Below are 27,253 nucleotides of genomic sequence, written 5' to 3' on the forward strand. Positions count from 1 at the left end.
CAAATCTCACAACCAGAGGCGCGCTCATCGTTTTTTTTTGTGTTTGACGTTTCACAACACCGCTATCGGCAGGAAACAGTGTTTCATGCAATATGCTCACCAGGTGATGATAGCCTAAACTGAGAGAATAATTTTAAAGAAAACATTTCCTTACTCGATATTTCCTATATCGATATCGATTTAGAGAACTATAGTAAAAGTTTGTTTTCATGGTATCAACTATCGGTAACTAGATGGTCCCTTCAATATCAAGTAGTATATATTTGAATGTTACTCCAAACAAGCTAAACACTGCTAATGAGTGTTGATAATCTGAATAGGTTTTAGTTTATAATTCGGCCAAATGGCCGGATACCAAATAAATTCTTTGTGCATCGTTGATACTTTTGTTTCTCGTTTCAAGTTTTTCCTATTAGGTCCAATCTGGTATAGGATTAGAACACATACCGGTCACGCCGAGGATCTGGGATCGAATCCCATCCCCGAGATAGTCACTAATGAACTTAAGATGGTTATAGCTATGATTTTCTAGAAGGAAAAATAACCGTTGGTCCCGAGATAAAAGCTGTTTGAGTTAAATAATATGTGTCAACGTTGATCGTTTTTTTATTGTTATAATCAAAGCTACTTTAAAAAAAATAGTTTTTCAAAAATTTGTGTAAGGATGTGTGTATGAATGAGAATATTCAGTGATTCGTCATTTAGTTAAACTTATTTGAATTGTCAAAACCGATACTTTGTTTCAATTTTCGTGACATTTGATATCATTAAAATTGTTTAACTCATCCAATAGTTTGTTTGGGTTCAACGTTGCACAGAGAATGACATCTTCATTATTCACAGATTAAAATTAAACAACATGCCTCAATCATCATTGATGCCCCACCAAAGCACGCTCACCAATCCTCTCGCTCTCAAATCGAAAACTCTCGGCGGGAAGCCATGCAATAAAACGATCATCGCCATTCCAAGATCCCTACAGAACCTACCGAACCTTTGTGATCTCAACAGCCAAGTGCTTACATAGAATATTTATTCGCCGCACAAACGCAAAAGAAAAAAAATCCTCTCGCAGACGAGAATTCCCCACCTTTCGTCGTTGGCGCTTGTGTCCTTATCTATTTTAGTCCGAAGAGAACAGTATTCATCGCATTTTGCAGCGCGGCAAATCCAACCACAGCAGGCGGCGACCGGTATTCCAACGCATGCTACGCCTCGGCAGTTACTTCTGAGCAGTGAAAGTGAACGGTTCAATCGTTGGTTCATCCAAAAAGTACCTTTGTAACTACATTTCTGGAGGTAAGTAAGACCTGATCACCCACGTTTAACAAGTGGGGGCCTCGGTGACTAAGTGAAGAGATGTGTTGTCTGATCAGAGTGCGACAGCGGGGGCGAAGTGCAAATTGCAGTTTGATTACATTGCAATTAATTATACACGCGTGAATAACGATCTGTTTATGTTAGACTCGAACAGAGGGATCAAAAAAAAAGGTGAAAATTGTTGGCAGTTATTGTGGTTATAATTCAACGTGGTCCGGCCAAGTCAGGTTTAAGAATAGCTTGCTGGCAGTGGGTGGCGCAATGTGAATTGCAGCAAGAAATATGCCCTTATTGAAACTCTGCAGTTGTCTCATTGCACTTGATATATGTTACAAATGATAAGTTTGAAGTGCATCAACCACTCCCAATAAAAGTATCTTACCGATAAGCTTTTGTTTGACCAATCAATCAACCAACAGTCAATCAAACGTGATATCGACACTTGCTTCGACTCAAATAATCATTCTTCATTCCGGGCAAAGACTGATTAACCTCGCTCTGTGGCTGCTGAAGTCTGAGCCATGACCAATCATGCATAATTTATGCGTGCACTTTCAACCCAGCTGAGTCACGCCAAATGGCTCCCGTCTCTGATTGGTGGTCAACGGGTGCCGGCTGATGACGACATCCCGCAGTTTGGATTGGATTAGCGCTTCGAGGACATTGCCGGACGTCGACCGATTGTTGTTGGTATGGCATGAGATGAACGGCCGTCGTAATTGAATGGGAATTTGGCAAGGGCTATGTGCTGTTGTTAATTCATACGCGATGAACAACACGAGTGGAATTAGCGAAACTGGCAGATGGGATGGTAGACTAAGCCGGATTCTTGGAATCAATGTGGAAAGAGAGTAGAATCGGTATTGTAAAAGTTGGAATAGGCTGTCGAGATGATACAGCTTTTGTTGCGGAGTAGCCCAAAAATCGATATCATTCCATACTTTTTATAAAAATTCTTAGTTAGATTTTGATTGTTCTCGGAAATTGAGAAGACGTTCAAAGCCATCGTCGATGAGGATAGGGATAATCTGACATACCACAGCAATTTTTTGGAATATCGATGTACCGTCGTCAGGAGTATCATAGGAAAAAGCATAATCTGAAATATCTCTTCAAATATTGAGTATATTCATATAAAATTTGAATGTAGTATTCGTTGAAGTTATTTGCTGCACCATAAAACATGTAGGTTCCAGATAAACATTGGCTAGTATTTTATTGTTTCAATAAATCTTTGAAACAAAAAGCTTAAAAAAGACCTTTTTTAATTGTCACTTTTAAGGCTTCATATAAAATCTCACTTCCAGGGGGATGAATACTTAACCTTTTCAGAAACCATTTGGCCTATCTTGATGCTGAAAATTTGCTTGAAAATCGAAACACAGAGAGCTTGGGTATCTGGCGCCTTGAATGTTTCAAACTTATGTGCGATACAATCCTTAGGAGGAATAATATCATTATAAAACTTTATATTAATGTCCATCATAGAAAAATTTTCAGAAATTTAAAGATCATTGAGAAATAAACGAAACGAACAAAGCCCCACACATGAAATAATATTTCAAGTCAAATATTCAAGAGCAAAACAATAATCAACTTCTCAATATGTGTTTTACACTATTCTTCACCCCCGACGGCGGTAATTTAGAATTGGGATAGTGCCTCATGATTTTCTATGAGCACTTACCTTACCTTTCTGTCCGTAACGTGGATAGATCACCGTTTTGCGGTACTCTACGGAGTAGAAATCTGCCATGGTAACTTGTCCGTGTATTCAGAAAGCTGCTATGAGGGCGATCAATAAAAATTACTCATTCAGTACCTGAGGCTGAATTCAATGCATGGGGCAAGGTCTTCCCGAGTTCTGACGCCTATTTTTTGTTTGAAGTCCAAATTTGTGGAGTAGTGGGAGAAGATGGGTAAGTGCTAGATTACGCATCCATTTCCGGAAATAAAGTAAGACAATAAAAAGTCTGGTGCGATAAAGCCTGTTTATACTATAAAAATACTTTGTACCTCAGAAATAGACGTTATTAACAGAGAGGTTTTTGAACTCAAAAAGTTACTCGAACTTCGGTGTTTGTATTTAAGGTGTTTTAAGATAATTCTGAATTCTCTGTGGAATTCCTGTGCAGCTCTAAGGTTTGAATCATTCCCTAAACTTCATGGATTCCCGTTGAATTCAAAATATTCAAAAAAATTACGGTAGAATTTAAGGGCTTCCAAGACTCCTATGAGACTGAAAAGGATGGAAGAATATGATATTATTGGTATTTTGGCACCAATATATTTTATTCATTTAATACATTGTTATTTGGTAACAATATTATCACTTATTGCTGTATATTTGATGATAATCGAGAACTTCCCAGATATAATTCATGGCAGTGATGTGGTTCTAGTTAAAAATGATCATGGAAATCCTTTGATTACTGAGGAAAGAAGATCTTTGGATTGCGTTAGCGAAGCTTTGAACATCCGTCAGGAATCCTTAAGACTTCAGAGTTGACCCTGGGATTGTACCGGAACATTTATAATGATTACGCTGGCCCAAATCATTATGGGAGAAAAAAAAAATGCATAATTCAACCTCATGGTTACAAGAAGACCCTCTGAAAGTTTCAGTTCATTTGGTTATTCCATGAGTTAGCGTATTTGAATTGAAGTTTATATGGGTTTTTCGTCCAAACCTATAGGAAATAGCACATCATCGTTTCGAAGAAAGTTGATTGCGTTCAAATAAGCCTATAATGTCAACTAGTGTAATACAAAAGCAAAAAAGATTGTAGAAGCCAATATCACGATTAAAATCGATACAATTTATGTTTTAACTATCCAAAAATAAATTATGAACTCCATGCAACGTTCTGTAAACAAATGAACTATACTATTTGACGTTTTAGCAGTGCCGTGTTATTCATTATTCATAGAAACCAGTGCATTCGGCACCGCTCAAACGTCAAATTAGTGAACCCGTGCATAGGTGCATGGATCAATGCACGAGCTCACTAGTTTGACGTTTGAGCGGTGCCGAATTCACTCATTGCCATGGTCACGTATATAACACGGCACCGCTCAAACGTCAGATAGTGAACTTGTGCATCGGTCCATACTATTAAGCGATGCACGAGTTAACGTTTGCAACGATTTGTCGTTTCGATTGTGTTGTTCACACATATGGCCCTCTGTTAAAACAAATTTTCAACTTCTATTCATTTCTCTCGTCGCTCGCTTGCGATTCTATCCATCTTGTCATTTCATTACTTTCGTTAGTCCCTTTCACTCTGAGTATAGGTATTGTTATTCGCCGAAAAAAGCCAATAAATTTTCATAATAATAAAGTCATGCGGTGATTAAACCTTATAAATGTAGAATACATTTGGCAAAGAAATCTAACTTCAGTTCGAATGATCACTTGGGCAAATTAGGGGTATGCGATATTAAACGCGAAAAAATCCAATAAGTAACGTCAATTTCGTATCAATCTCCGAAAATATACCAACGATCGATAGAACTGTTACATACGCCGAACAATATAGTTAACAGGTCGAGGCGACAAATTTTTGCCTGTCTAGTGTTAGTAGTGACCAACACTACAACATCTAGCCGTTCAAGACCAGGACGTTAGGCAACGATTTCGATTGTGTTGTTCACACATAGGCCCTCTGTTAAAACAAATTTTCAACTTCTATTCATTTCTCTCGTCGCTCGCTTACGATTCTATCCATCTTGTCATTTCATTACTTTCGTTACTCCCTTTCACTCTGAGTATAGGTATTGTTATTCGCCGAAAAAAGCCAATAAATTTTCATAATAAATGAGTTTACTAATTTGGCGTTTGAGCGGTGCCGAATTCACTAGTTTCCATGGTCACATAAATAACCCGGCACCGCTAAAACGTCAAAATAGTGAACTCGTGCATCGCTCCATACTAGAGTTCATCAACATCATATGGACCAGTGCATGAGTTCACTAATTTGACGTTTTAGCGGTGCCAAATTCACTCGTCGTCATGGCTACATAAATAACACGGCACCGCTCAAATATCAAATAATGAACTCGTGCATCAGTCCATGGCTGCAGCCACTAAGCGCATCATAGCCAACTATGATGCTGGACAAGCTACTACACAGAACACCTGTGCATATCGCCAGTACACGCAAGTTATGATAAAATTTTTGCTTTCAATAGCTAAAATCTCAGTTAGAATAAATTTTGATGTTGATGCAACCTACTAAAATTATCTGAGGTGTGGTATCTATTAGCCCTTTTATTCTTCTGAGCTTAATTGAATAACAACAACCAGTATACAGAACGAAAGAGTGACAGAGAGACAATTTCCAATATATTTAAACCAAATTTCACATACATACTTAGAACCGTTTGTGCCAGCTCATGCAGTAACCGAATCAGTTGAAATTTGGAGATACAGTATTTCTTATTCTAAAGCTAAGTATGCTATTTCGCTCATGAAAAGAAAAGGAAGAAAAGGAAGAGAAAGCCCCATTTTTAACGCCATTTCTTCTCAACTCGTATTGCGATCGAAGGAATGGGATTTTCTTGACGCATCCAGGCATCAAAATTGTCGATTACTTTTCTTGTCAGCAGCAAACCAGCCATAAATGCACAAATCCAGGGGGTGCCCCGTTGAATTTTACAACTTTGTTGATTAAGGACCAGTTCAATAATGAAACATGTCTGATTATGAAATTATACTCACCTACAGTGCATTATAACATATGAGTGCTGAAATATTCCGTGTAGAATGCTCTACAGATGGTTTGTTGTAGTAAGTTGTGTTGTGAATCAAAAGTTAACCTTCGGAAAACAAGACGAAGATTGGCAACGAACGTTTCCATAGTCAACAATTAGTTTAACTCGCTGACATCCCGTAACTTGAAAGACTCTCCCGATTGTTTCATATTAATGGATTGCCATTTATGTCCACACAGAGAATAATTAATTTTTGTTGAGATTACCATTAGTTGAGATTCGTCATTTATTTTCACTCACGCGAAAATGGTTGATTTGGACTAAAATAAAGTTATTCTAACATTGAACCCATCGTCAAATCAATTACACGTACCCAATTGATTCAGCTCACTCTTAAAAAGATGAAAATTGATGTGGACTTAATTCTGGTTATGATTGAATGACACGTGATGTGAGTGATGGGACGACAAGTCCTTAAAGATGTGTTGAACAAAGAATGTAATTTTACATGTTTAAGGACACGGAAACGAGAATCATCGCTCAAAACGCCTGTCAGAATCCTCGTAATACTCTTTAATGAATGTTCGAATCCTCTGAGCAGAATCTCAAATAGAGAAACTTTAAAGTAGATGGAGTACCGTGTACCCTTTAATTCCGCTCCTAAATGCTTATCTTTGACAGATACGCGTATTTCGACTACCACTTGCAGTCTTCTTCAGTGTCAGTTAGTCGTATTCACAGTGGTCTTCGGCAAAGTTGTAGCGAAAAAGTCAGTGAACTAAAAAAAAATGTCAGAAATCGAAAAGTTAGTTCCAAAACCCAGTAAAATTTTACCGACCTCAGTAATTTAATTCTTTTGAAAAAAAAGTGTGTAGACCTCATCTGAAATGCTGCGATTCTCAAAGAGATTCTTCCAGGTTCTTATTATAATATTTCCAAGACTCTCATCAAAATGATTCCAACCATAATTTTCATCAGAAACCTTCAAGGGATTTCATTAGAAGGCTTCTAGGATTCCTAACAGAATCCATTCAGGATTCTCATCAACTTTCTTCAGGATGCTAATTAGAATCCTTTCAGAATTCTTACTAAATTGTTCATGGACTCTCCCAGTATAGCAAGAATTTAAAAAATAAAGCCTTGATCTTCCTAAATCGCAAAGTGGAACTTTGTAACTAAACCTGAGTTTCTGCATTATGTTCGATCGTATCATACATACTTTAATTTAGCTTTCGAAAGAAACACCTTCACGAAACAGTTGTATATTATACTTTTCATTATGAGAGTATCCTTCAAATTTCATGCTGATTGGCTATGTAGAATTGTGTATATTCCACTATGGCTACAGCGTATGACCAAAAACGCCCAAGTAGCACACGAAACATCTTACAAAGAGATGCTTTTCAAAAATGGTTTCAATCGCATATCAATAAAAGCATCTGTAACTTACATGGTTCTAGTTCGGTTGCATATCAATATCAAGGCTCATAAAGTTTCATTTCCGTTCCAATGTACATGCATTTCACTTCTTGTTTGACGTTCAACATTTTTGAAACGACAAGATTTGCTGCAAAAAAGGACATTTGCAGCAAATCTTGTCGTTTAATAAAATAGCAATGAAGTCAAGTTTGTCAAGATGTTTCCAGTAACTTTCCAAACAAACTCATGAAACTTCTCCCAAAATGCCGGTTTTAATGTTATGTTTCAAATAACTTTCATATAAAGCATCCGCAACTTGCATTCAATTTTCGTTTCCATACCCACAACTCAAGAAGATTCATCCCAGTTGCGACCAAGTTGCACTAAACTACGGTTTTGTTTGTTTGAATAGAGTTGCAATATGGTTGAGTTGCACCTTACGTATCATCTAACAACGAAAACATGATCTAGCAACAGTTTGTTTATTTGAATGGTGTTTCTCATATGTTGCGCGGAAGTTTTTGCAAAAAGTTTAGATTTTTTCAGGCTTGGTCTAATTTCGACAGTAATGAACTTGTATTCCGAAGGGTGCAGTAAAGTTATAAGCAACAAGCTTTGATTAATGAGCCATGTGGTCGCTTTTATAGTGCATTGGCAAAGCAATTGTTCGAAGAGCTGGTGGAGTAGTGAGTAGAGGAGAAGTTTGGTGATCTTGAGGTCGGAAGTTTGGTTCTCGTTCATATTTTTGTTTTCATTTTTTTTCTCTCAAGTATTTTGCCACAAATAAGCAATTTCAATACAACTTAAGTATGTTGCAAACAGACTCCACCTCTTGCGCTTTTTGCGCTGCTATTCAGTGCAATTGAAAGTCATATTTTCAACCATTGACAACTTGGATTAGTTTCAAGAGATTATTTTATTCTTGACTTGAAACAAACTGTGCTGCTTGGGCGGTGCTTCCACCCTATTTTCATGTACTTTCACATAAATACATTCGAAATATATTGAAATTTTATCAAAAATCACTGGTGGAATAGGTGGTGTACACTACTTTTCCGGCTGAGATTTCAACTGAGTCAAAAGATATGGGCAAAAGAGTGTAAAAAAGTCGTCCACGCCTTTTAAGGGTTAACGGATTCTACAACATAAAAGTTTCTCCAGGAAATATATTGAGCAGATTTCAAGAAGATCTTTGCTTGATTCTCGAAGGATTTTTTAAAGAAACTAAGTGTCCCTTTTTTAATGAAACTAAGAAACCCTGTCTGTAGGTTTTTGATGAGTTATTTGGTGAATTCTTTATGAGATTTATGGCAAATTATCGATGCGAACTTTATAGGAATTTTTTCAAAATTTTATTCAGTACACTTGAGAATTAAAGATATCATTTGAAATGTTGTTTTGGATTCCAGTTAAGGTATTTGTTGATTTGACATAAAATCTCTTATTTTCTGGAAAAGTACAGGCGAGATCTTTAGTAGTCACTAAGCGAATTACAGTCAACTCTTTATAACTCAATATTGCTGTTTGCATTTGAGTTACATCTTCACTAAACGTCCCCCAAATGCAGTAACACAAAACAATCAAAGGACACCTAGCAACGATTATACAAACCACCGCCGCCCTAGCAAGAAAAAAATGGGTTTGCCATCGCATTTCTTGTGAAAAATCTTACCGCATTTGGTGTTCCCGCATTTGATATTTGCATTTCAAACGCACACAGCAATATTAATGGGACCATCGATTTTGTGAGGTATCGAGATATAGAACACAAAACCAGCGCAAATAATATCTAAGAAACCATCGAGGTAGCCATGAAAACCAACTTCAACTGTGGTTCTCTAGCTCTAGATGTGGAATACTGAGCAAGAGAGAGTTGAATTCACTACCAAAAACGTCCCTGGATTTCTGAACTCTTGACGAATTTCTTTTCTATTCTATTCTATTTCATTCCAAGTGCTTGCACAGCCAATATTGAAAAGCATCCTGGAAATACCGAATTAGCATTAAAATTTGCAGCATATCCTTGATATGGTACAAATATTGAAATGGCCAAGCACACTGTGCAGGCTTGGGTTTGAAGATAATTCAAATACAATATGGTTATCAACTAATGCACGTATGAATAATGTGATGAACGTAAATATTTGAATTTTTAATTGAAGAAACGGGGAAAACCGTACCGTAAAACGGGGTGAAGTTGATCACTTATGAACGATTCTGTTCTGTAACTCCAAGTAGGATGCATATATTATCATCCAAATATTTTTAAAACCTGTACTGATTGAATGTTTATTGAGTTATACAAATGAATTTTTGACAAAATGTTATCGTGATAACAAAAACATTTTTTAGAAGTCAAAAAGTGGAGTTTTTGATTCCGGGTGAAGTTGATCAACTATTGTGATAGGTTTCCTAAAATAAAGAGATATGCTATTAACATAATTATGGGTCACTGATTCTGAATTATTTATCAAAAATCTTACAACTTGTTGATATATCGGTCAATTTTAGATTTGAAATTCGTGAATTACAGAATACACCAGAATAAACGCCTGATGGTATGCAATTTTCTTCTCGGAAAATGAATTTTTATCCACGATGCAAATTAAAACCTGGATTCACCGAACATGTCTGCAATATATGAAACAGATTTTTTAAATGGTGTTTTTATATAGCCTTGACAATAATCGATTGTTTTGAGAAGAAGCCTTCAACAGTTCATCAAACATTTTCTTAAAAATCTGTTTTTCCATGGTATAATTGTTTTAAATGTCAATCCGACTTTAGGATCATCAAGAGAAGCTATCAGGTAATGTGACATCGAAGAAATTGTGCAAATTGGAATCAAATCATAGCTCTCTTGACAGTTTTTACATGTTGGTACGTGAATGATCAACTTCTCCCCACTGATCAACTACACCCCGAAATACGGTACCAACCATTTCATTTCAGGGAGATAGATAAAATCTGAAGGGGGGTTCCGATTACCTTCGTTTGATAGCTCCAGTGGGGATAGGTTTAGCCCCCCAGCATTGGTGAATTGATTGGGTGTAGCCACGCAGAAAATGGGTCCGAACAGGAACGTGTTCTTCAGGCATCGGTCGTTTTCTTGGGGTTCTGCTTAACAGCAACTCAATTTTAACTCGCGACTTTGATTTAAACACTGCGTTTTATTATAACAACTCCGCGGACATGCAAACTCGGTTTATTAAGGCTTATACACTATTTAATTTTGGCTTACAATCTAACACAATAACTAACAGGTTAAAATTCTTCGACCGTGGGTCTACCGCCCATTCTTCCCGGTTGCCGGCTGGATGTGGACTGCCCATCGCTCTGAATAGTCTGCTCCGTCAGTCCTCCGAAGCTGCGATGCGATGATTTTCTTCGTCGGCCTTGGAGAGATTCTCACCGTTATTATCAGTGGGTTATCGGTCCTCCTTATCACTCCTATAGCTGTGATGATGGTAATGATGATGACGATGATGAATTGAGCATCTTTGTGGATGCTGGAGATCGTACGGTGAGCGAGCTCTGCAATGGTCGTTCTCATCTCCCAATCCGGTATGTGATGGATGGCTCGACTGTATCGCTGCTTGGTTGAGGAGATCTATGAGGCTCGATCGTATAATAGCCAGCCGACTATCTTGCCACCGTTGACCGTTAGATTTTTGTGGTGATATCAGCTGGGGTTGACAGGGTTGTAATCAGGTGGGGTTGTTGTACACATGAACACCCTCACCCACCCTGAAATTCCTCGAATTTCTGAAAGAAAAAAGAGAAGAGATCCTCTTCGTCGGGATGGGATGGTGGGAAGGCATTAAGATTGGCTGGCTGTATCTTTTGGCTTCGCAGTATTATCGTCATTTGGAAGCGGCAGGATACAAAGCTTTTCGACCGGTCTGGTCAATATACCGGTGGCAGTTTTAAGGGTAACTACTCTCACAATTCCGTCTTTTCCGGGGTGAACATCTGTTATGCGACCCATTTTCCATTTCGTGGGCGGTTGATTTTCGTCCTTGATGACCACTAATTTGCCTACGTCGACTTGAACAGCTGGCTGCCATCGTTTCGTCCGGGCTTGCAGTTGACAGAGGTATTCTCTGCGCCATCGTTTCCAGAAGTCCTGTAGTCTTCTTTGAGTTAGCTGAACGGCATCTAGGCGATTGATGGGCAGTTCTCCTAAATCTGGTTCCGGAATCGACTGAAGGGATGTTCCAATCAGGAAATGCGCGGGCGTCAGGGGTTCAAGGTCATTCGGATCGTCGGAAAGAGGCGTAAGGGGGCGAGAATTGAGGCAGGCTTCAACCTGGGTAAGCAGCGTGTTGAAATCTTCGGGGTGAACAGGTGATTCGCCAACAACTCGTAGCAGGTGGTGTTTCGACGAACGTACGGCGGCTTCCCATAAGCCTCCAAAGTGGGGGGCGCTTGGTGGGATAAAATGCCACTGGATTCCATCTTTGGCACATTCCTTAGATATGGCATCGTGATGATCGCGGCTCTTCAGCAACTTCAGGAAGTCTTGCAATTTGTTGCGAGCGCCTACAAAGTTGGTGCCATTGTCGGAGTAAATACTTGCACATCGTCCTCTTCGGGCAACAAATCGGCGAAGCGCCTGTAGAAAACGGTCAGTGGACAAGTCCGATACAAGCTCTAAATGAACTGCTTTGGTTGCCAGGCAAATAAAGATTGCCACATAAGCCTTAACAGCGGCACGCCGTGGGACTGGACGGAGATAAACTGGGCCGAAGTAATCCACTCCAGTAACATAGAATGCACGAGATTTGGTGACTCGCACTGCCGGTAGATCTCCCATGAACTGCTGAACAGTTGTCGGCTTGCAACGAAAACATTTTTGGCAGTTGTTCACGATGTTCCGAACGACACTCCTACCTCCTAATGGCCAAAATCGGAGCCTGATCACGCTAAGCATCAGCTGTGGCCCCGCATGAAGAAGGCGTTCGTGGTAGTGCTGAAGGAGTAAACGAGTGAATGGGTGACGGGCAGGCAAGACAACCGGATGCTTCACTTCTTCTGACTCCAACGAATGTTTGAGCCGTCCGCCTAATTTGAGCAGCTGATCCTGAGATACGAAAGGATTAAACCACCGCAAACTCGATCCCTTAGCAACCGCTGCGCCCTTTGAAATAGCCTTCAGGTCCTCATCGAATACTTCCTTCTGTACTAGGCGAACCAAGGTGTTTTCCGCCTCCCGCAATTCAGACGTTGAAAGAAATGCTGAGCCACTCCTCTGAGAAGTTGGTTTACGAAGAAGTTTCATTAAACGCAACCAGTATGCAGTGCGACGAACGAGATTGGAATACGACGAAAACTTGCTGATGTACTCATGGTTGAACTTGGCGATTTGGGATACAAATGTTGCGACAACCGTACGCCGTTTTTCTTCTTCCACTGCTTCTGTTGAAGAAATCTTCGGTGATCTAGGCCAATGATCTGAATCTTGCTCCAGCCATGCCGGACCTTCCCACCAGAGTCGGTTCTCTTGGATATCTTTGGGTGTGACTCCTCGTGAAATCAGGTCTGCCGGGTTCTGAATACCTGGCACGTGGTTCCACTGATAGCCTTCTGTGATAGTTTGGATTTTCGCTGCACGGTTAGCGACGAACGTCGTCCAGGTCGAGGGAAGAGCATCGATCCAACAAAGAACACACGTGGAATCCGTCCAGAAGAAGAAATTTGCATTCATTTTGATTGAATCTCGGACCTTTTCGAAAAGTTCAGCGGCCAAAACCGCTCCACAAAGTTCCAGTCTGGGAATGGGTTTACATTTCAGCGGCGCAACTCGTGATTTGGAAGAGAGTAACCGTACCTTCACGTTTCCTTCGGCATCCGTACTACGGACGTACAAACAGGCACCATAAGCCCTTTCTGAGGCGTCAGAGAAGCAGTGGATTTCGACCGCAACTGCATTTGGGATGATAACGCACCGTTCGATACGCAGTTCATTGAGAAGTGGTAGCTGTTCGTAAAAGTTTCTCCATTCCTCACCCACCGTTGGTGGTACCGGGTCGTCCCATCCGAGCGGTTGATCATTTTTGTCACGTATACTCCACAGCTTCTGTAGAAGTATCTTCGCCGAAACTATAACAGCTCCCAGGAGTCCTAGAGGGTCGAATAAGGTTGCAACGACTGATAATATGGTGCGCTTGGTGAAGATTACGTCAGCAGCCAACGGAAGAATGGTGAATTGAAACCGTAGAACATCTGTAGACGGAGTCCAGGTCAAGCCCAAGGTTTTTACTGATGGATCTGGGTCCAAGTTGATTTCATCCAAAGTGCGAATGGCCAAGTTCTCTTGGGGAATGCCGGCTAGAACAGACGGGCAGTTAGATGCCCATTTCCGAAGTTGAAAACCTCCTCCAGACATCATTGTATTTAGTTGAACCTGCAATGCCGTTGCGATTTCTTCGTCGTCTGCACCCGTAATGACGTCATCCATGTAGGTGTCTTCCATTGCTGCTCGCGCCGCGAGTGGAAATTTTGCTTCGTCATCCAAAGCGAGCTGTTGAAGCGTCCTGGTGGCTAAGAAGGGCGCTGGCTTTGTCCCGTATGTCACCGTATTCAGCTCGTATGAGCGAAGGATCTCCGTAGGTGAGTTTCGCCAAAGGATACACTGAAATGGACGATCTTCTTGCTGAATAAAGATTTGACGAAACATCTTTTCCACATCCGAGACCAGCATGATTTGCTTCGTTCGACTGCGGAGAATGATGGACCGTAGATCTTCCTGTACAACCGGCCCCGCCAGCAGTACATCATTGAGGGATGATCCGGACGACGTCTTACAAGAAGCGTCGAAAACCACCCTGACTTTGGTTGTGGTAGAAGCCTCCTTCACCACGGGATGATGTGGTAAATACACCCGCCTTGTTGCACTCTCAGCATCCTCATCGACCACCCTCATGTGGCCGAGGTCGAGATACTCCTTCATGAACGCAACGTACTGTTCCCGGAGCCTTGAGTCCCTGGTTAACCTCCTCTCGGTTCCTTGGAAACGCCGGAAAGCTATGTCTTTCGACTCACCCAACCGTGAAACAGCATCTTCCATCCTTGGTAGCGCAACGGTATACTTTCCGTTTGTATCCCGCTGTACTGTGCTAGAAAACCATTTTTCACAGCGCTTCTCTTCTGGCGAATGAGCCTTACCTGGCTCTACCTCCTCGCAAGCCCAAAAGCGAGTGACCAAGGCATCTAAACCATCCAACGCGGACACGTTGCAGGTGATATGTAGAGAACGAGTTGGAACCGAAACTCCGCCGCTGATTATCCAACCAAACACGGATTCGTTTAGGGTTGGAAGATGTTCTCCCAGGGAAATCCTCCTTCCGGTTTCGAAAAAATCGAAGAAACACTCTATGCCGAGTACGAGGTCCACCACGTTCGGCTCGAAGAATGCAGGATCCGCCAATTGAATCCCACTTGGAATTTTCCACCGATCCTTGTTGATAGCGGTTGTTGGGAGATTAACTGTGACCTTTGGAAGCACCAGGAAGCCTAGCTCACGAGAAAAGTTTGAAACTCGTGACCGTAAAACCGCTTGAACCTTCTGTTGAACCGTGGTAGATGTTTGGCTGATTCCTGTCACTGAAATGTCAACGCGATCTCGGTGGACTTGTAACCGTTGACTGAGTCGTTCTGTAATAAAATTACTTTCCGACCCGGAGTCCAGCAGCGCACGAGCAGGGAGACGATTTCCGACATCGTCCTCGAGAATGACAACAGCTGTTGCCAGAAGAACCGTTGCTGGACATTGGTGAGCTGCAGCGGACACTGCAGTTTCCGTGGCTGCCATGTTAGCCACTTGGGTGTTGGTTGATTCCTGTGAGTCCTTGTAAGTAGACGCCTTGTTGCCCCCAGCAACTGCCACAACCTTGGTTTCCCTTTCCTTTTCCTGCTTGAAACATACTAGGGTATGATGTCGCCCCTTGCAGTTCCTACAGGAATATTTGGATTGGCATTCCTTAGCTTGATGACCGCTCCTGAAGCAGTTCCGACAAAGTCCATGGGACTTCAGTAGACGATCCCGATCCGATACTGCCATCCGTTGAAACTCGCTACACTGGTAAAGGAAATGATCCGACAAACAGGCAAAGCAGCGTCCCCTAGACGCCTGGGTTGAACTGTAGCTGGACTTCATGGATGGTGGCTTCGCCTTCTGCTGCGTTTGACCGACACCCTTAGTGTCAGTAGATTTTGGTGGAAGATTGTCCAATACTTGGACCCGACGCCGCAGAAATTCGTACAAGTCCTCCAATGTGTCCTGTTGTTTCGTGGATGAAGCCTCTTCCCACCCCCTTCGCGTGACAGGATCCAATCGTTCAGTGAGGAGATTCAACAACAAAAGGTCCTTGTAGTCAATTGGTTGTACGATCTGATCGAGAGTCTGCACAATTCGTTCGAAGCCGTCTATTAAGGTGTGTAGATCAGCTCCAGATTCCTTGGAGAGTGTGGGCAGCTTGAAAAGAGCTTGTACCTGCCGCTTCCTCAGCTGCTTGCTGTTGTTGTAACGCTTCAACAGCAAATCCCACGCCACCTGATAGTTGGCCCTCGTTATTGGAAGTGGATCGATAAGGGCCTTGGGTTCTCCTAGAAGGCAGCTTTTCAGGTAATGAAGCTTTTCAACCTCCGGTAAATCCGCCTTCCAGTGGATGAGCGAGGTGAACAAATCACGGAAACTTAGCCAATCATCGATTTCCCCGTCGAACGTCTGTAGTTTTATTTGCGGCAGACGGACGTGATCGCTAGTAGTCGCTGTTGCACCTTCAGCGGCCCGGTTAGGTGGATCCAATACTGCTGGTGTCTGAAGGTCCTTGATCTTGTCCATTAGGAAGGTCTTAATCTCGTAGTAGCGATCGCTGAAATCCACACGTTCCTTCTCTAGTGACGTCTTTTCCGGGTTGTAGTCGTCGTGAGAGAAAATGTCCACCAAAGTAGCGCTGTAACTCTCCCAAAGCTCGTCCAGTTTTCCCGTGCGTACTTCCACCTCGGTGATGGTGTTCTCCTCAGAAAACCTCTGCGTAAACCGGTAGATGTCATTGAAAGCCAGTTGAATCTCCTTCAACCGTGCTGTCAATCCCCTCATCGTCGGCGGTTTGCCAACCGGTGGAACCATGTTGTCGTCAGGGTAATGCGAGTAGTGAGAAGAGAGAGGTGCGGTGTAGTATACTGCAAGGGCCTAGCTTCGCCAGGCATATACTATTTAAATTACCCGGAGAAACGAGTAGTGATGCTCCAAAAATTCAAACGAAATAACCACCGTCACGTGACGTCACACGTTCGACTTCCTCTCGACGACAACTCAGCAACAGGATGTAGATTAAAGAGGAAAGGAATCGGCAGTGCCGTAGCGTGCGGTTGGCCAGGTTGGCACCCGCCAAGGGCGCCAGCCCGTGGGGGGCGCCAAAATGTGTCAAGCATATGCTGAACTTTGAAAGAGATTTATTAAATAAGGGCGCCTCTTAAGGGAAAGTTAAACAGTGCGTGAATTGCTTCCAAAGACTATTTCTGGACAAACATTTGAAAAAGGCCCAAGAGGTCTTGAGCCTTGTTTTAGAAACGTTGCTGTAGAGCCCTTTTTAGCCCGCCCACGCAAAATAATACCACTATCAGAAAGGTTGGTGTTAGCTCTTCCTGATAGTGGTATTGGTGAGCGTAATGGAGTTGAATTGGGCTCAACAGCGTCTTGCAAAGCCAATGTTTACCAATGTCGATGTGCCCTTTTGAAATGTTTGTCTAGATTTTATGTTTTGAATGATTTCTATACATTCATTTCAAAACTTAACATTATAACTGTTTGCTAAATCTCTAAGTGATCTTGAGAAGAAATAATGAAGTTTCCAGAAACACTTGATAATGATTCCAATTAAACACATCAAAAAAACAAACATTCTATTGAGCGTGATTTTTTCAAAGACAATCTCACTGTATCACAAATTAAATTCTCGATGAATTCAATGAAGGAAACTCATTGAATCTTTCACAGGGTTCTCAGAGTACTTTACATAATTGTAACAGAAAATCCTGAACATTTCACATGACACAAGGTGAGTTTCTGACGGATTTGCTTTGTAAACTTCTTCACAGTTGGGCAAAATAATAATAAAATCTGGAAAACCCATAATCCTGAACAACATTTTCAGAGTATTTTGTGTCAGTGAAGAACAAACATGAGTTGAAATAAATGAAATTAGTTTTTCCCTAGTATGAACCAAGTATTTAGACAATTTTAAATCACATTACAATATAATTTCTGGAATGCAAAAAAAATCGTAATGAATTCTGCGCTTATTCCAAAGTGCCTTTTATCAATGATCAACACAATTTTCTATTACTATTTGGGAATTAAAATTATAAGTTTCACTAAATAAAATCGAAAAAGTTTTTTTAATTAAATCTTTTAAAAGGATTTGAAGAATTTGTTTCTATTTTTCGGAAAAATCTTGGCAAAAAAAGTAAAACAATATTTTCTGGAGGAGTTGTTAAGCTAGATTATTATGAAATATCTAGAAGCCTCTGCATTTTTCTCAGCAAATAAAAATATAGTTAGCACATTGTATCCAACAGATTAAAAATTAAACTAAATGGTCCAGCGATTTCAAGAAGAATTTCAGTAATGCTAAGCTCAGCATTTTCTGCAGATGGGTCTCAAGAACAATAATGTTCTTATGAGATACTTCAAAACATCTTTCAGTTAATTTTGAACAATTCTCAAGAAAATCTGTCTTGTACATCGTCTATTGATGTTTATCAAATATTTTAATATTCTTCAAATTAGTAAATACTTAAGTCTCAGCTTGATATGTATATTAGAGTGATGCAAATTTTTAAATGTTTGCTCCCTTATGCTTAAACAATTTTTATCATGGTAAATAGCATCCTCCCAAGGTTTGAGGTGGTTTTAAAGAAATTTGACTGTGCATACGCCATTAGAAGTTTATATGGAGATTACTATGGAAAACGCCAACCTTTTGTGTTCAGCCCTCTATCTCTTCGTCGTAATGTTTTATGGGAAAGTGAACTCTGCTCATGTGAAATCTTCTTGGCTACAACTTTGCCGAAGACCACATTTTGGTTGGACGTCAGGATAAATTGCTATTCATAGTTATAAAGTAGGTCCCCATTTCCCATGCTTTACCAACTGCTCAGCAGGCAACAAGGGAGTTCCTGGCGGGAAGAATAGATCAAAGTAATCCAGGCTACTATGTTCTACAGCAAAAAGCAGTGTTGCTCTGAAAGTAATTAAATGATCATCTCAGCATGATCTACACTTTGGAATCAATAATAACAAATTATCCTTATGTCCCATCAAAATTTGGTCTTCGGAAAAGTTGTAGCTAAGTTGTTGTAGCTGTAGGCAAAGTTTGTTCACTTTTCTATAGATTATTACGATGAGCAGTTAGAGGACTGAACACAAAAGGTTTGTCTTTTCCATAGTAATTCCCATATAAACTTCAAATTATCTTGAAAAAGGCTTATTAGAGCCTTGGGAAATCTGGAACTCTCATCCCAAACAGGTACTAAGTTTCATACGAAATGCAGTACCTGATTGGGATACACGCCAACTGATGGGTGGATAGTCACTTCTTATAGTGATGAGTCCTCTCAGCGCGGCAAAAACAAAGAGGATGACACCACAAAAGATCAAATAAATGGTCGCAGTGGTAGTATGACACTGGAAAAAAAAAAAATTCAAATGACGTGTGCACAACCAAATTTCTTGCAAATAACTATAAATTTTGGGAGAATGATTTTCATCATAATTACACCGTTTGAGCATAGCGGAGCAAAAATTTCAAAATTTGCATCAGTCTAATATTTATGGTTTCGATAATACTTTCATACCGTTGTCCTTCTAGTATTTTAAAAATAATTTTTAATGACAATTGACTAGTTTCCCGAGAACCATGCTGCTGAAGCTGTAACTCAGGCATATAAACGGTAAACATAACACTGGATTACTCTATAGATACAATTAAAATTGATTTAAAGGGGGAAAGGGCCCCTCTAGAGTCATATTGATGTTAGAATTTGTAATATTAACTCAAATATCTTTGCCATATGAGCCTTTAGTTTTGAGTTTTCTTTTGTTTTGTAACGTTATATAAAAAGATGAAGGTGAAGATGAATCGAAGCCAAACCTCAAATTTTCAAGAGCACAAATCTTGGGAACCGAACACCCCTTCAAGCTGAAAACTTTATCGATTGGTCACCACCAGCTAGTGACCAATCGATTAAGTTTTCAGTTTAAACGGATGTTTGGTTCTCCAGATTCGTGCTCTTGAAAAATTGAGGTTTGACTTCGATTCATCTTCACCTGAAGATGTAACTGTACTGCCGTGAATCGCAAGTCAGTCCCATCTGTAAAAAGTAGGCATTGATAAAATAGGCTGTGAAGTTTCCAAACCCGTTTTCCATACGAATATTTAAAAAATCCCAGAGGATTGAAACATTATCAGATCTTAATGAAACTTTCACAATTTGCTTTTCACTTCGATATCTTTCTGAGAAAAATATAGAGATGACCAAAATACGGTTCTTTTTGGTGTTACACGGGGCGGAAATCTAAAGTGGGACTGATATGCGATTACTTTTCATTATGGGACAATTTGACTTGCTGTTTTTTTCCTAATTTTTCCGAACAAATCATATTATCTTATGAGTGGAGCTCAAAGAGCATTGGAAAATGTGTTGGAAACTGAACTCAACTCAATTTTGACGAAAATGCAGATGGGACTGACTTGCGATTCACGGCAGTGTAGTTATATAGTATAGTGCTAGCTTTATGTGCACCGTTTGTATGCAAAAATTACAGCTTGAGTAGCATGGTTATGTTTTACGTAAACGGTAATCACATACAAACTCGCATCATGAAAACAACATTCATTGGCTTGGGGGCGCCCAAAAGGAGGTTTGCCAAGGGCGCCGTGAGGCCACGCTACGGCTCTGGGAATCGGTGTAGTATGCAGAGTGTAGACCTAGCTTCGCTAGGCATATACTGCTTTAAATTACCCGACAATTAATCAAGCGATGCTCCAATTCAATCAATCAACCACGCATACAGCCTTGTACCCAAATCGTCACAACAGCAATCACTCGATCAAGGGATGGATGAAGAGGGGATAATATGGTGTAGTATCCAAAGAGATGGCTTCGGCCAGGCATATACTGCACAACTCACCACAGGAAACAATTGCAACACCAAGCGGTAAATTAATTCCCAGATATATGAATCAGTCGACGATGTCCAACTCCAATTTCAACCAACAAATCCAAGTCAAAGACGGAGGAGCCCAGAAGGGCAAGCAGGGCTCAGCGTTCAGAGAGGTAACACGAAGAGGATTTGGTTCCGAATCAATATGGTGTATTTTCATTTGCCTAGCTTCGGCAGTATACTTATTCTAAAATTACCTGGGCAAATGCTGCCGATGCTGCCTCTCTGCGCTGAAGTCGTCGGACGCCAATGAACTGGAAGATGCCTCACACCTGTTTGTTTGTTTTCTTAAGCCGATACTGATTCACAGTAGCCTCAACGATGGTCGAAATCGTTGTATACTCCAGCTGAATAGCAGGATGATGAGGTTGAGTGTCGCCTCGAGTAGCCTCGCCAGAAAGACGGATGATTCTTGTGGCAACCTTGTACGTGTGATGAACCGTGAATCCAGGGCGGTCCGTATATGCGATGTCCACCAGTTACCGTGTTCTCGTCAACGTTAAGTCCACATCAGCAATCACCAAATCGCACGCAGAGAGAAAACCAGGTGTTAGAGGGGAGTAATTGCCTAGCTTGGCTGGACATATATTAGCAAGAGTTCACTAACCTGCGGAAAACTCCCTTTGGCAAAGTCCAAGCCAAGCGAAACGACCAGCAGCGATGGCGTCTCTGGAAAGCGACGCTAGGTCCTAAGCGCGCGTTCTGAGGTTTTGAATGGAACAAAGCCCTTAATTGTTCCGTAATTTGATGGCGTTAATTATCCAAATAAAGTGATGGCGATCCGTTTTGTTTCAGCCTCAACCCAATGTCAAGGCCTCCGTTAGTCCAGGGTCCGTTGTGGCTCGAATCCGGCTCGAAGGACCAAAATGAAGGGGAGTTCCGATTACCTTCGTTTGATAGCTCCAGTGGGGATAGGTTTAGCCCCCCAGCATTGGTGAATTGATTGGGTGTAGCCACGCAGAAAATGGGTCCGAACAGGAACGTGTTCTTCAGGCATCGGTCGTTTTCTTGGGGTTCTGCTTAACAGCAACTCAATTTTAACTCGCGACTTTGATTTAAACACTGCGTTTTATTATAACAACTCCGCGGACATGCAAACTCGGTTTATTAAGGCTTATACACTATTTAATTTTGGCTTACAATCTAACACAATAACTAACAGGTTAAAATTCTTCAACCGTGGGTCTACCGCCCATTCTTCCCGGTTGCCGGCTGGATGTGGACTGTCCATCGCTCTGAATAGTCTGCTCCGTCAGTCCTCCGAAGCTGCGATGCGATGATTTTCTTCGTCGGCCTTGGAGAGATTCTCACCGTTATTATCAGTGGGTTATCGGTCCTCCTTATCACTCCTATAGCTGTGATGATGGTAATGATGATGACGATGATGAATTGAGCATCTTTGTGGATGCTGGAGATCGTACGGTGAGCGAGCTCTGCAATGGTCGTTCTCATCTCCCAATCCGGTATGTGATGGATGGCTCGACTGTATCGCTGCTTGGTTGAGGAGATCTATGAGGCTCGATCGTATAATAGCCAGCCGACTATCTTGCCACCGTTGACCGTTAGATTTTTGTGGTGATATCAGCTGGGGTTGACAGGGTTGTAATCAGGTGGGGTTGTTGTACACATGAACAAAATCATTGGGAGTAGCGTTGCTAAGAATGTTAATAATACCCCGTGTTATGGTTCTTCTTTTCTTGGGATGGGAAACAGATATTTCTCCCTTATGCCCTGGCTCAAAAACCTTAGCTTAAGCGCCTTTTCTCGCTCTCTAGAAAGACATTAACACCCACCCATAACGCAATAGTTTTAAATTAACGACGAAAAATAAAATCGACTCCAGCTCTCGATTGAAAAAAAACACCTTTTAATATAGTATATCAGAACAAACTCACGAAATTATCCACGTTGATTTTGCTATCCAAAGGGGTGACTTCCAGTTTCCCTGACCGGTGTCATCATTTGAATAGCATTCAGGAATAGAAATATAACATAACTTTTATTTGCTTCTTCAAGAATTATTATTTGACGAATGTTCACTTTTAACACAATCATTATTTTAGTTCTTGACAATTGTTTGCTGTTTAAGTAAATTTCTTATAACATCCTCGAAATATTTATGAAGGATCTTGGGGATTGACGAAATGCTGAAGCTATTGGTAAAGCCTATCGACGTGATTCTTTCGACCTAGGAACAAATCTTTTGGATAAATGTCAAATTGCTTGGCAAGACTTGTAAGAGAAAGTCTGTTTGTGTAAAATAAAAAATAGTTTGAGCAGTAATAGATATATTACGCAATATCGTTGCTGCTCTCTCTCTCTCTTTGCATTTAGCAAAATTTCTACAAGCTGAACACATCAAATCAATGGCATAAAGGGAAAATGATAAAGTATTAATCTCTGTCCTGTCGAAGATGTATGGTCTAAATCTAAACACATAGCGAAAATATTCCATAAAATTCAAAACTATCACAGAAACTCAAGCTTTCATTCAAAGACCGGGAATGAAATCAATATTTATTGGCGTGCACTGGTTCATGAAAGTATCGTTTTCAGACTGGTAAAACAACAATAATACGTACTAGATTTGTCAGTATACTGCCGTGAATCGCAAGTCAGTCCCATCTGCATTTTCGTTAAAATTGAGTTAAGTTTAGTTTTCAACATATCTTCCAACGCTCTTTCAGCTGCACTAATGAGTTAATATGATTTGTTCGGAAAAAATAGGAAAAAAACAGTAAGTCAAATTGTCCCCTAATGAAGAGTAATCACATATCAGTCCCACTACAGAATTCCGCACCGTATGACACAAAAAAGAATAGTGTTTTGATCATGTTTATATTTTTCTTGGAAAGATATCGTAGTGAAAAAAACATATTGAGAAAGTTTCATTAAGATTTGAACATGTATCAATCCTCTGGAATTTTTTGAACAGGTATTCGTATGGAAAACGAGTTTGGAAACTTCAAAGCCCATTTTCTCAATGCATACTCTTTACAGATGGGTCTGACTTGCGATTCACGGCAGTATAGCAGGAATAATTTTGAGTAAACATTGCAAAATATTGCTCGATCAATCAATCTTTCGACGCATGACATTTGAAAATTCCATCAATATCAAAGTTGTGAACAACTACATAGTTAAATTATTTCACCGACCTCAGTAAAACTTTTCGCCGAGAACCCAACAGCTGAGTATTCGGTAATTTTCAACGCCGAATCTCGGTACTTATTTCACTGAGATTTCGGCAATCCGATTTTTTTGCCGAGATCTCGGCGAACGTTACCGAGATTCGGTAAACGTTTACCGAGATCTCGGTAGAAGTTTTACCGAGAATCGTCAAATTATTACCGAGATATCAGCTGTTGGGTTCTCGGCGAAACCGTTTAAGTGTGTAGGATGCCCATATCTGCGAATATATGACGTTTGGTCGAAAGACATTTGGTCGAATGACATTTAGTCGAATGACGTTTGGTCGAAAGTACATTTGGTCGAACGGACATTTCGTCAAATGGACATTTGGTCGAAACTTTTTACAGTGATACCTCCATGAGTCGATGTTCCATGACTCGATATCGACTCATGGAACCATACTAGAAACAAAATTTAATGGTTACTACGATGGTCCCTAGAAACAACTTTCCAAAGGTTTGCTGTTCCATGACTCGATATTTCCATGAGTCGATGGTCCCTTGGATATCGACTCATGGAGGTTTCACTGTAGTTGCAACAGAAATAAAATTTCATATTTGGATAGGATAGTGCTCGAGTCTAAATAGTATGAAAGCAAAGTTTTTCGTTTTGTCTGACTATCGTCGATATTAGCATTTTATCGCTAATACAAGATTGATTGAAAATTTGAAAAAGGTATCAGCCATTTTATCAACAATCTATATGCGATTAGCAAAATTTTGTTATTCAATTTTATGGACGCTCTTGCACCATATTGATCAACCTCTTACGTTTTCGACGTTTCATGCTGCATGGCATGTTCTGCGATTTGGAATAGGCTGATCTTAAATGCAAACAAGCCAATTTTTGTCACCTCAGTCAACTTGTCTCCTCTTACCCGATACAAAAAAATTGCACAAATTTCATTTTGAATAAACCGATGCTTCTACTGTAAACTCTGCTATTCACCCGAGGTCATCAACATTGTCAGCAAAGCCATATATTTACTTGAGGAATGTTATTGAGCTGGAAGTCACAATAAGCCAATTGGTCATAGGTAGAGTTACCGTCACCCTCGCCATAAAGGTTTCTTTAAACCATGACTTCGCCATGCAGGTTTTCTTTAAAGCAAATTTTTCCTGCCGTTTTAATTCTGATTTCCGCATTCAAAAATCTTACCCACTTCCGTGAGCTGCAAGACCCGGAATTCAAAGAAAGATCCCGTGCACTCTCTCCAAATGCTTCCATCAGATGAGCTGATCTTCATTACGAATATCGATGATATTTCAAAAGAATAATAAATAAAGAAAACATTATGTTCACATCGTTGAATTATAAAATAACTTGTCGAGCAGTTTTTCAAAGAATGATGATGTTTTAAAAGAATAAGAAATTCACTAGAGTTAAGTATTTTAGTCAATGTACAAAACACTATTAAAAAGTTCATTTCAATTATCATTGAAATTCTAGATTTTGGCATGACTTTAAATTGCAAATAAAATGAGTATTAAGTTTAAGAATAAGACTGCATAAAATGTTCTCTTTTTTTTTCAACAACTTTTAATGATTCAGATTATTCAAAAGAATACGCTATCTTATCAACTTTGCAAAACTTGGAAAACAATAATCAATTTTACCAAATGAAAGATCATTAACCAATTCAAAATAAGCTTTCAACCTAATTTCCGTTCAACTAAACATCATTTGATAAAAATAAATGTTCTAAAGCCATTCGACCAAATGTCCATTCGACCAAATGTCCTTTCGACCAAATGTACTTTCGACCAAATGTCATTCGACCAAACGTCATTCGACCAAATGTCATTCGACGAAATGTCCCAAAGCCCATATCTGCACTAGTGTAACATTTGCATTTTTGGCCAACTAAGTGTCATCAAATCAATAATTTTAAAGTTTGTTGGTAAAACTACCAAGTTGTTTTGTAGGATCAGGATTGCAATATTCCGCCACAAAGCTAGCTTGAAATCTTATGATGAGACAAATCGACTTGGTGTTTAGTAATTACATTTTATAATTGTTACTGACAAACAGTTATAGGCAGTCAGCCCATAACTCCAAATTGAGTCCATAATATGGCTCTGAACGGAAATATGTACTTCCCTAATTAATTAAAGCGGAAAAATTGAAAAGAAAAAGAAAGGCTTTTCCAAATATTTCAATATAAACCTTTAATCGGATATTAATACAGCATTAATGCAGAAATTTTCCAAAAATGTACGTGTAAAATTTATTAGTTGAATTTGAAACAATAAAGCGCAATATACCCTCTTCGGAAATCCACATTTGAAGCTCTTCCGAGTCATCTCGTGATTTTGAGTATCACTTGTAGTCAAAATATATCTTTCTCTCGCTTTACTAGGCAGAAAACGCCTGACCTTGGTCCGATCATGCACTCCCGACTGCCTAAACGTGAAAACGCCAAGACAAAGCGTGGTTTGTTGTAGATGCTGAGTCCTAAAAATAGAGCATCCGACACTCCAACCATAGGGAGCATTTTTTACATTTCCCTAACCGTTGCCACATTCATGCATTCTTCTTTTTCGCTCCCCCCTGTGTGTAAGAACATTATTAGTGGCGTAAAGTAAGACACTCACGCATTCGCCCCTTCTTGACACTCTTCATTTCACTTAAGTAGGTTGCCGATGACGCGTTGTCGGTTAGAAATGCGAAGACGTTTCCTCGTTCATCACTCATTTGCGGTCCAATTTACATTCTTTTCTTCTTCTGTGGCTCATTTTCTAGATTTTTGTGACATCCCACCAAACCACATAGCAAAGCAGAAATGGCCCTCGCCGAAAGCACCACCAAGACTGAAATGACCATCACCGAGTCGTCGACTCCGGTCATCTCCAAGGAAGTCGTCGTCGAACGGTCCTCGGCCGGACTTTCCGAAAAGAGCGTGACTCAATCCAAGAGCTACGGTGCCAGCAGCGAGAAGGAAATCGTTGAAGAAGGTGCCAACTCCCTGTCCAAAACCGTCGAAAAGGCAGAATCGGCCTTTGCCTCGGAACGCAGCGTATCGCAGAAGGTAACCGATACTGGCTCACTTTCTTCGTCCTCGTCGGTGAAGTCTTCCTCATCGGTTGTCAGCAGCAAAGTGGTCTCCTCATCATTCAGTTCGACTACCTCTTCCAGCATGTCCAGCATCAAATCTTCCTCGTTTGACTCCAGCAGTGCCATCGATGAGTTCTTCAAAAACTAATATCCAACATTTAGCTTTAACAATAAATTCAAAAAGTGTGATTGCTTGATATAAAATTTTAGATGAAGAACATTTTCCTGGTCGAATTTTTCTCCTGTGAGGAACTTTTATTTTTAAACCATTATGTGTATCCAATAAGATAATCCAATAAAAATTCGCGAAAAATAACAAAAAAA

General features: G+C 40.3%; 1 protein-coding gene across 1 annotated transcript; it reads left to right on the forward strand.

Moving 5' to 3' along the window:
• The first annotated feature begins 966 nt into the window (after positions 1–966).
• On the forward strand, positions 967–27,253 carry LOC5566110 (uncharacterized serine-rich protein C215.13). The gene is made up of 2 exons (XM_001650431.2): positions 967–1,299; positions 26,618–27,253. Exon 2 carries the CDS (start codon positions 26,658–26,660, stop codon positions 27,075–27,077), a length of 420 nt encoding a protein of 139 aa, XP_001650481.1. The 5' UTR covers positions 967–1,299; positions 26,618–26,657; the 3' UTR covers positions 27,078–27,253.

Source organism: Aedes aegypti, chromosome 2 (assembly GCF_002204515.2).
Source record: "Aedes aegypti strain LVP_AGWG chromosome 2, AaegL5.0 Primary Assembly, whole genome shotgun sequence".
NCBI classification, from domain to species: Eukaryota; Metazoa; Arthropoda; class Insecta; order Diptera; family Culicidae; genus Aedes; species Aedes aegypti.

Excerpts from the sequence above, each read along its gene's own strand:
- LOC5566110 (XM_001650431.2), top strand. The coding sequence starts at position 26,658 with ATGGCCCTCGCCGAAAGCACCACCAAGACTGAAATGACCATCACCGAG.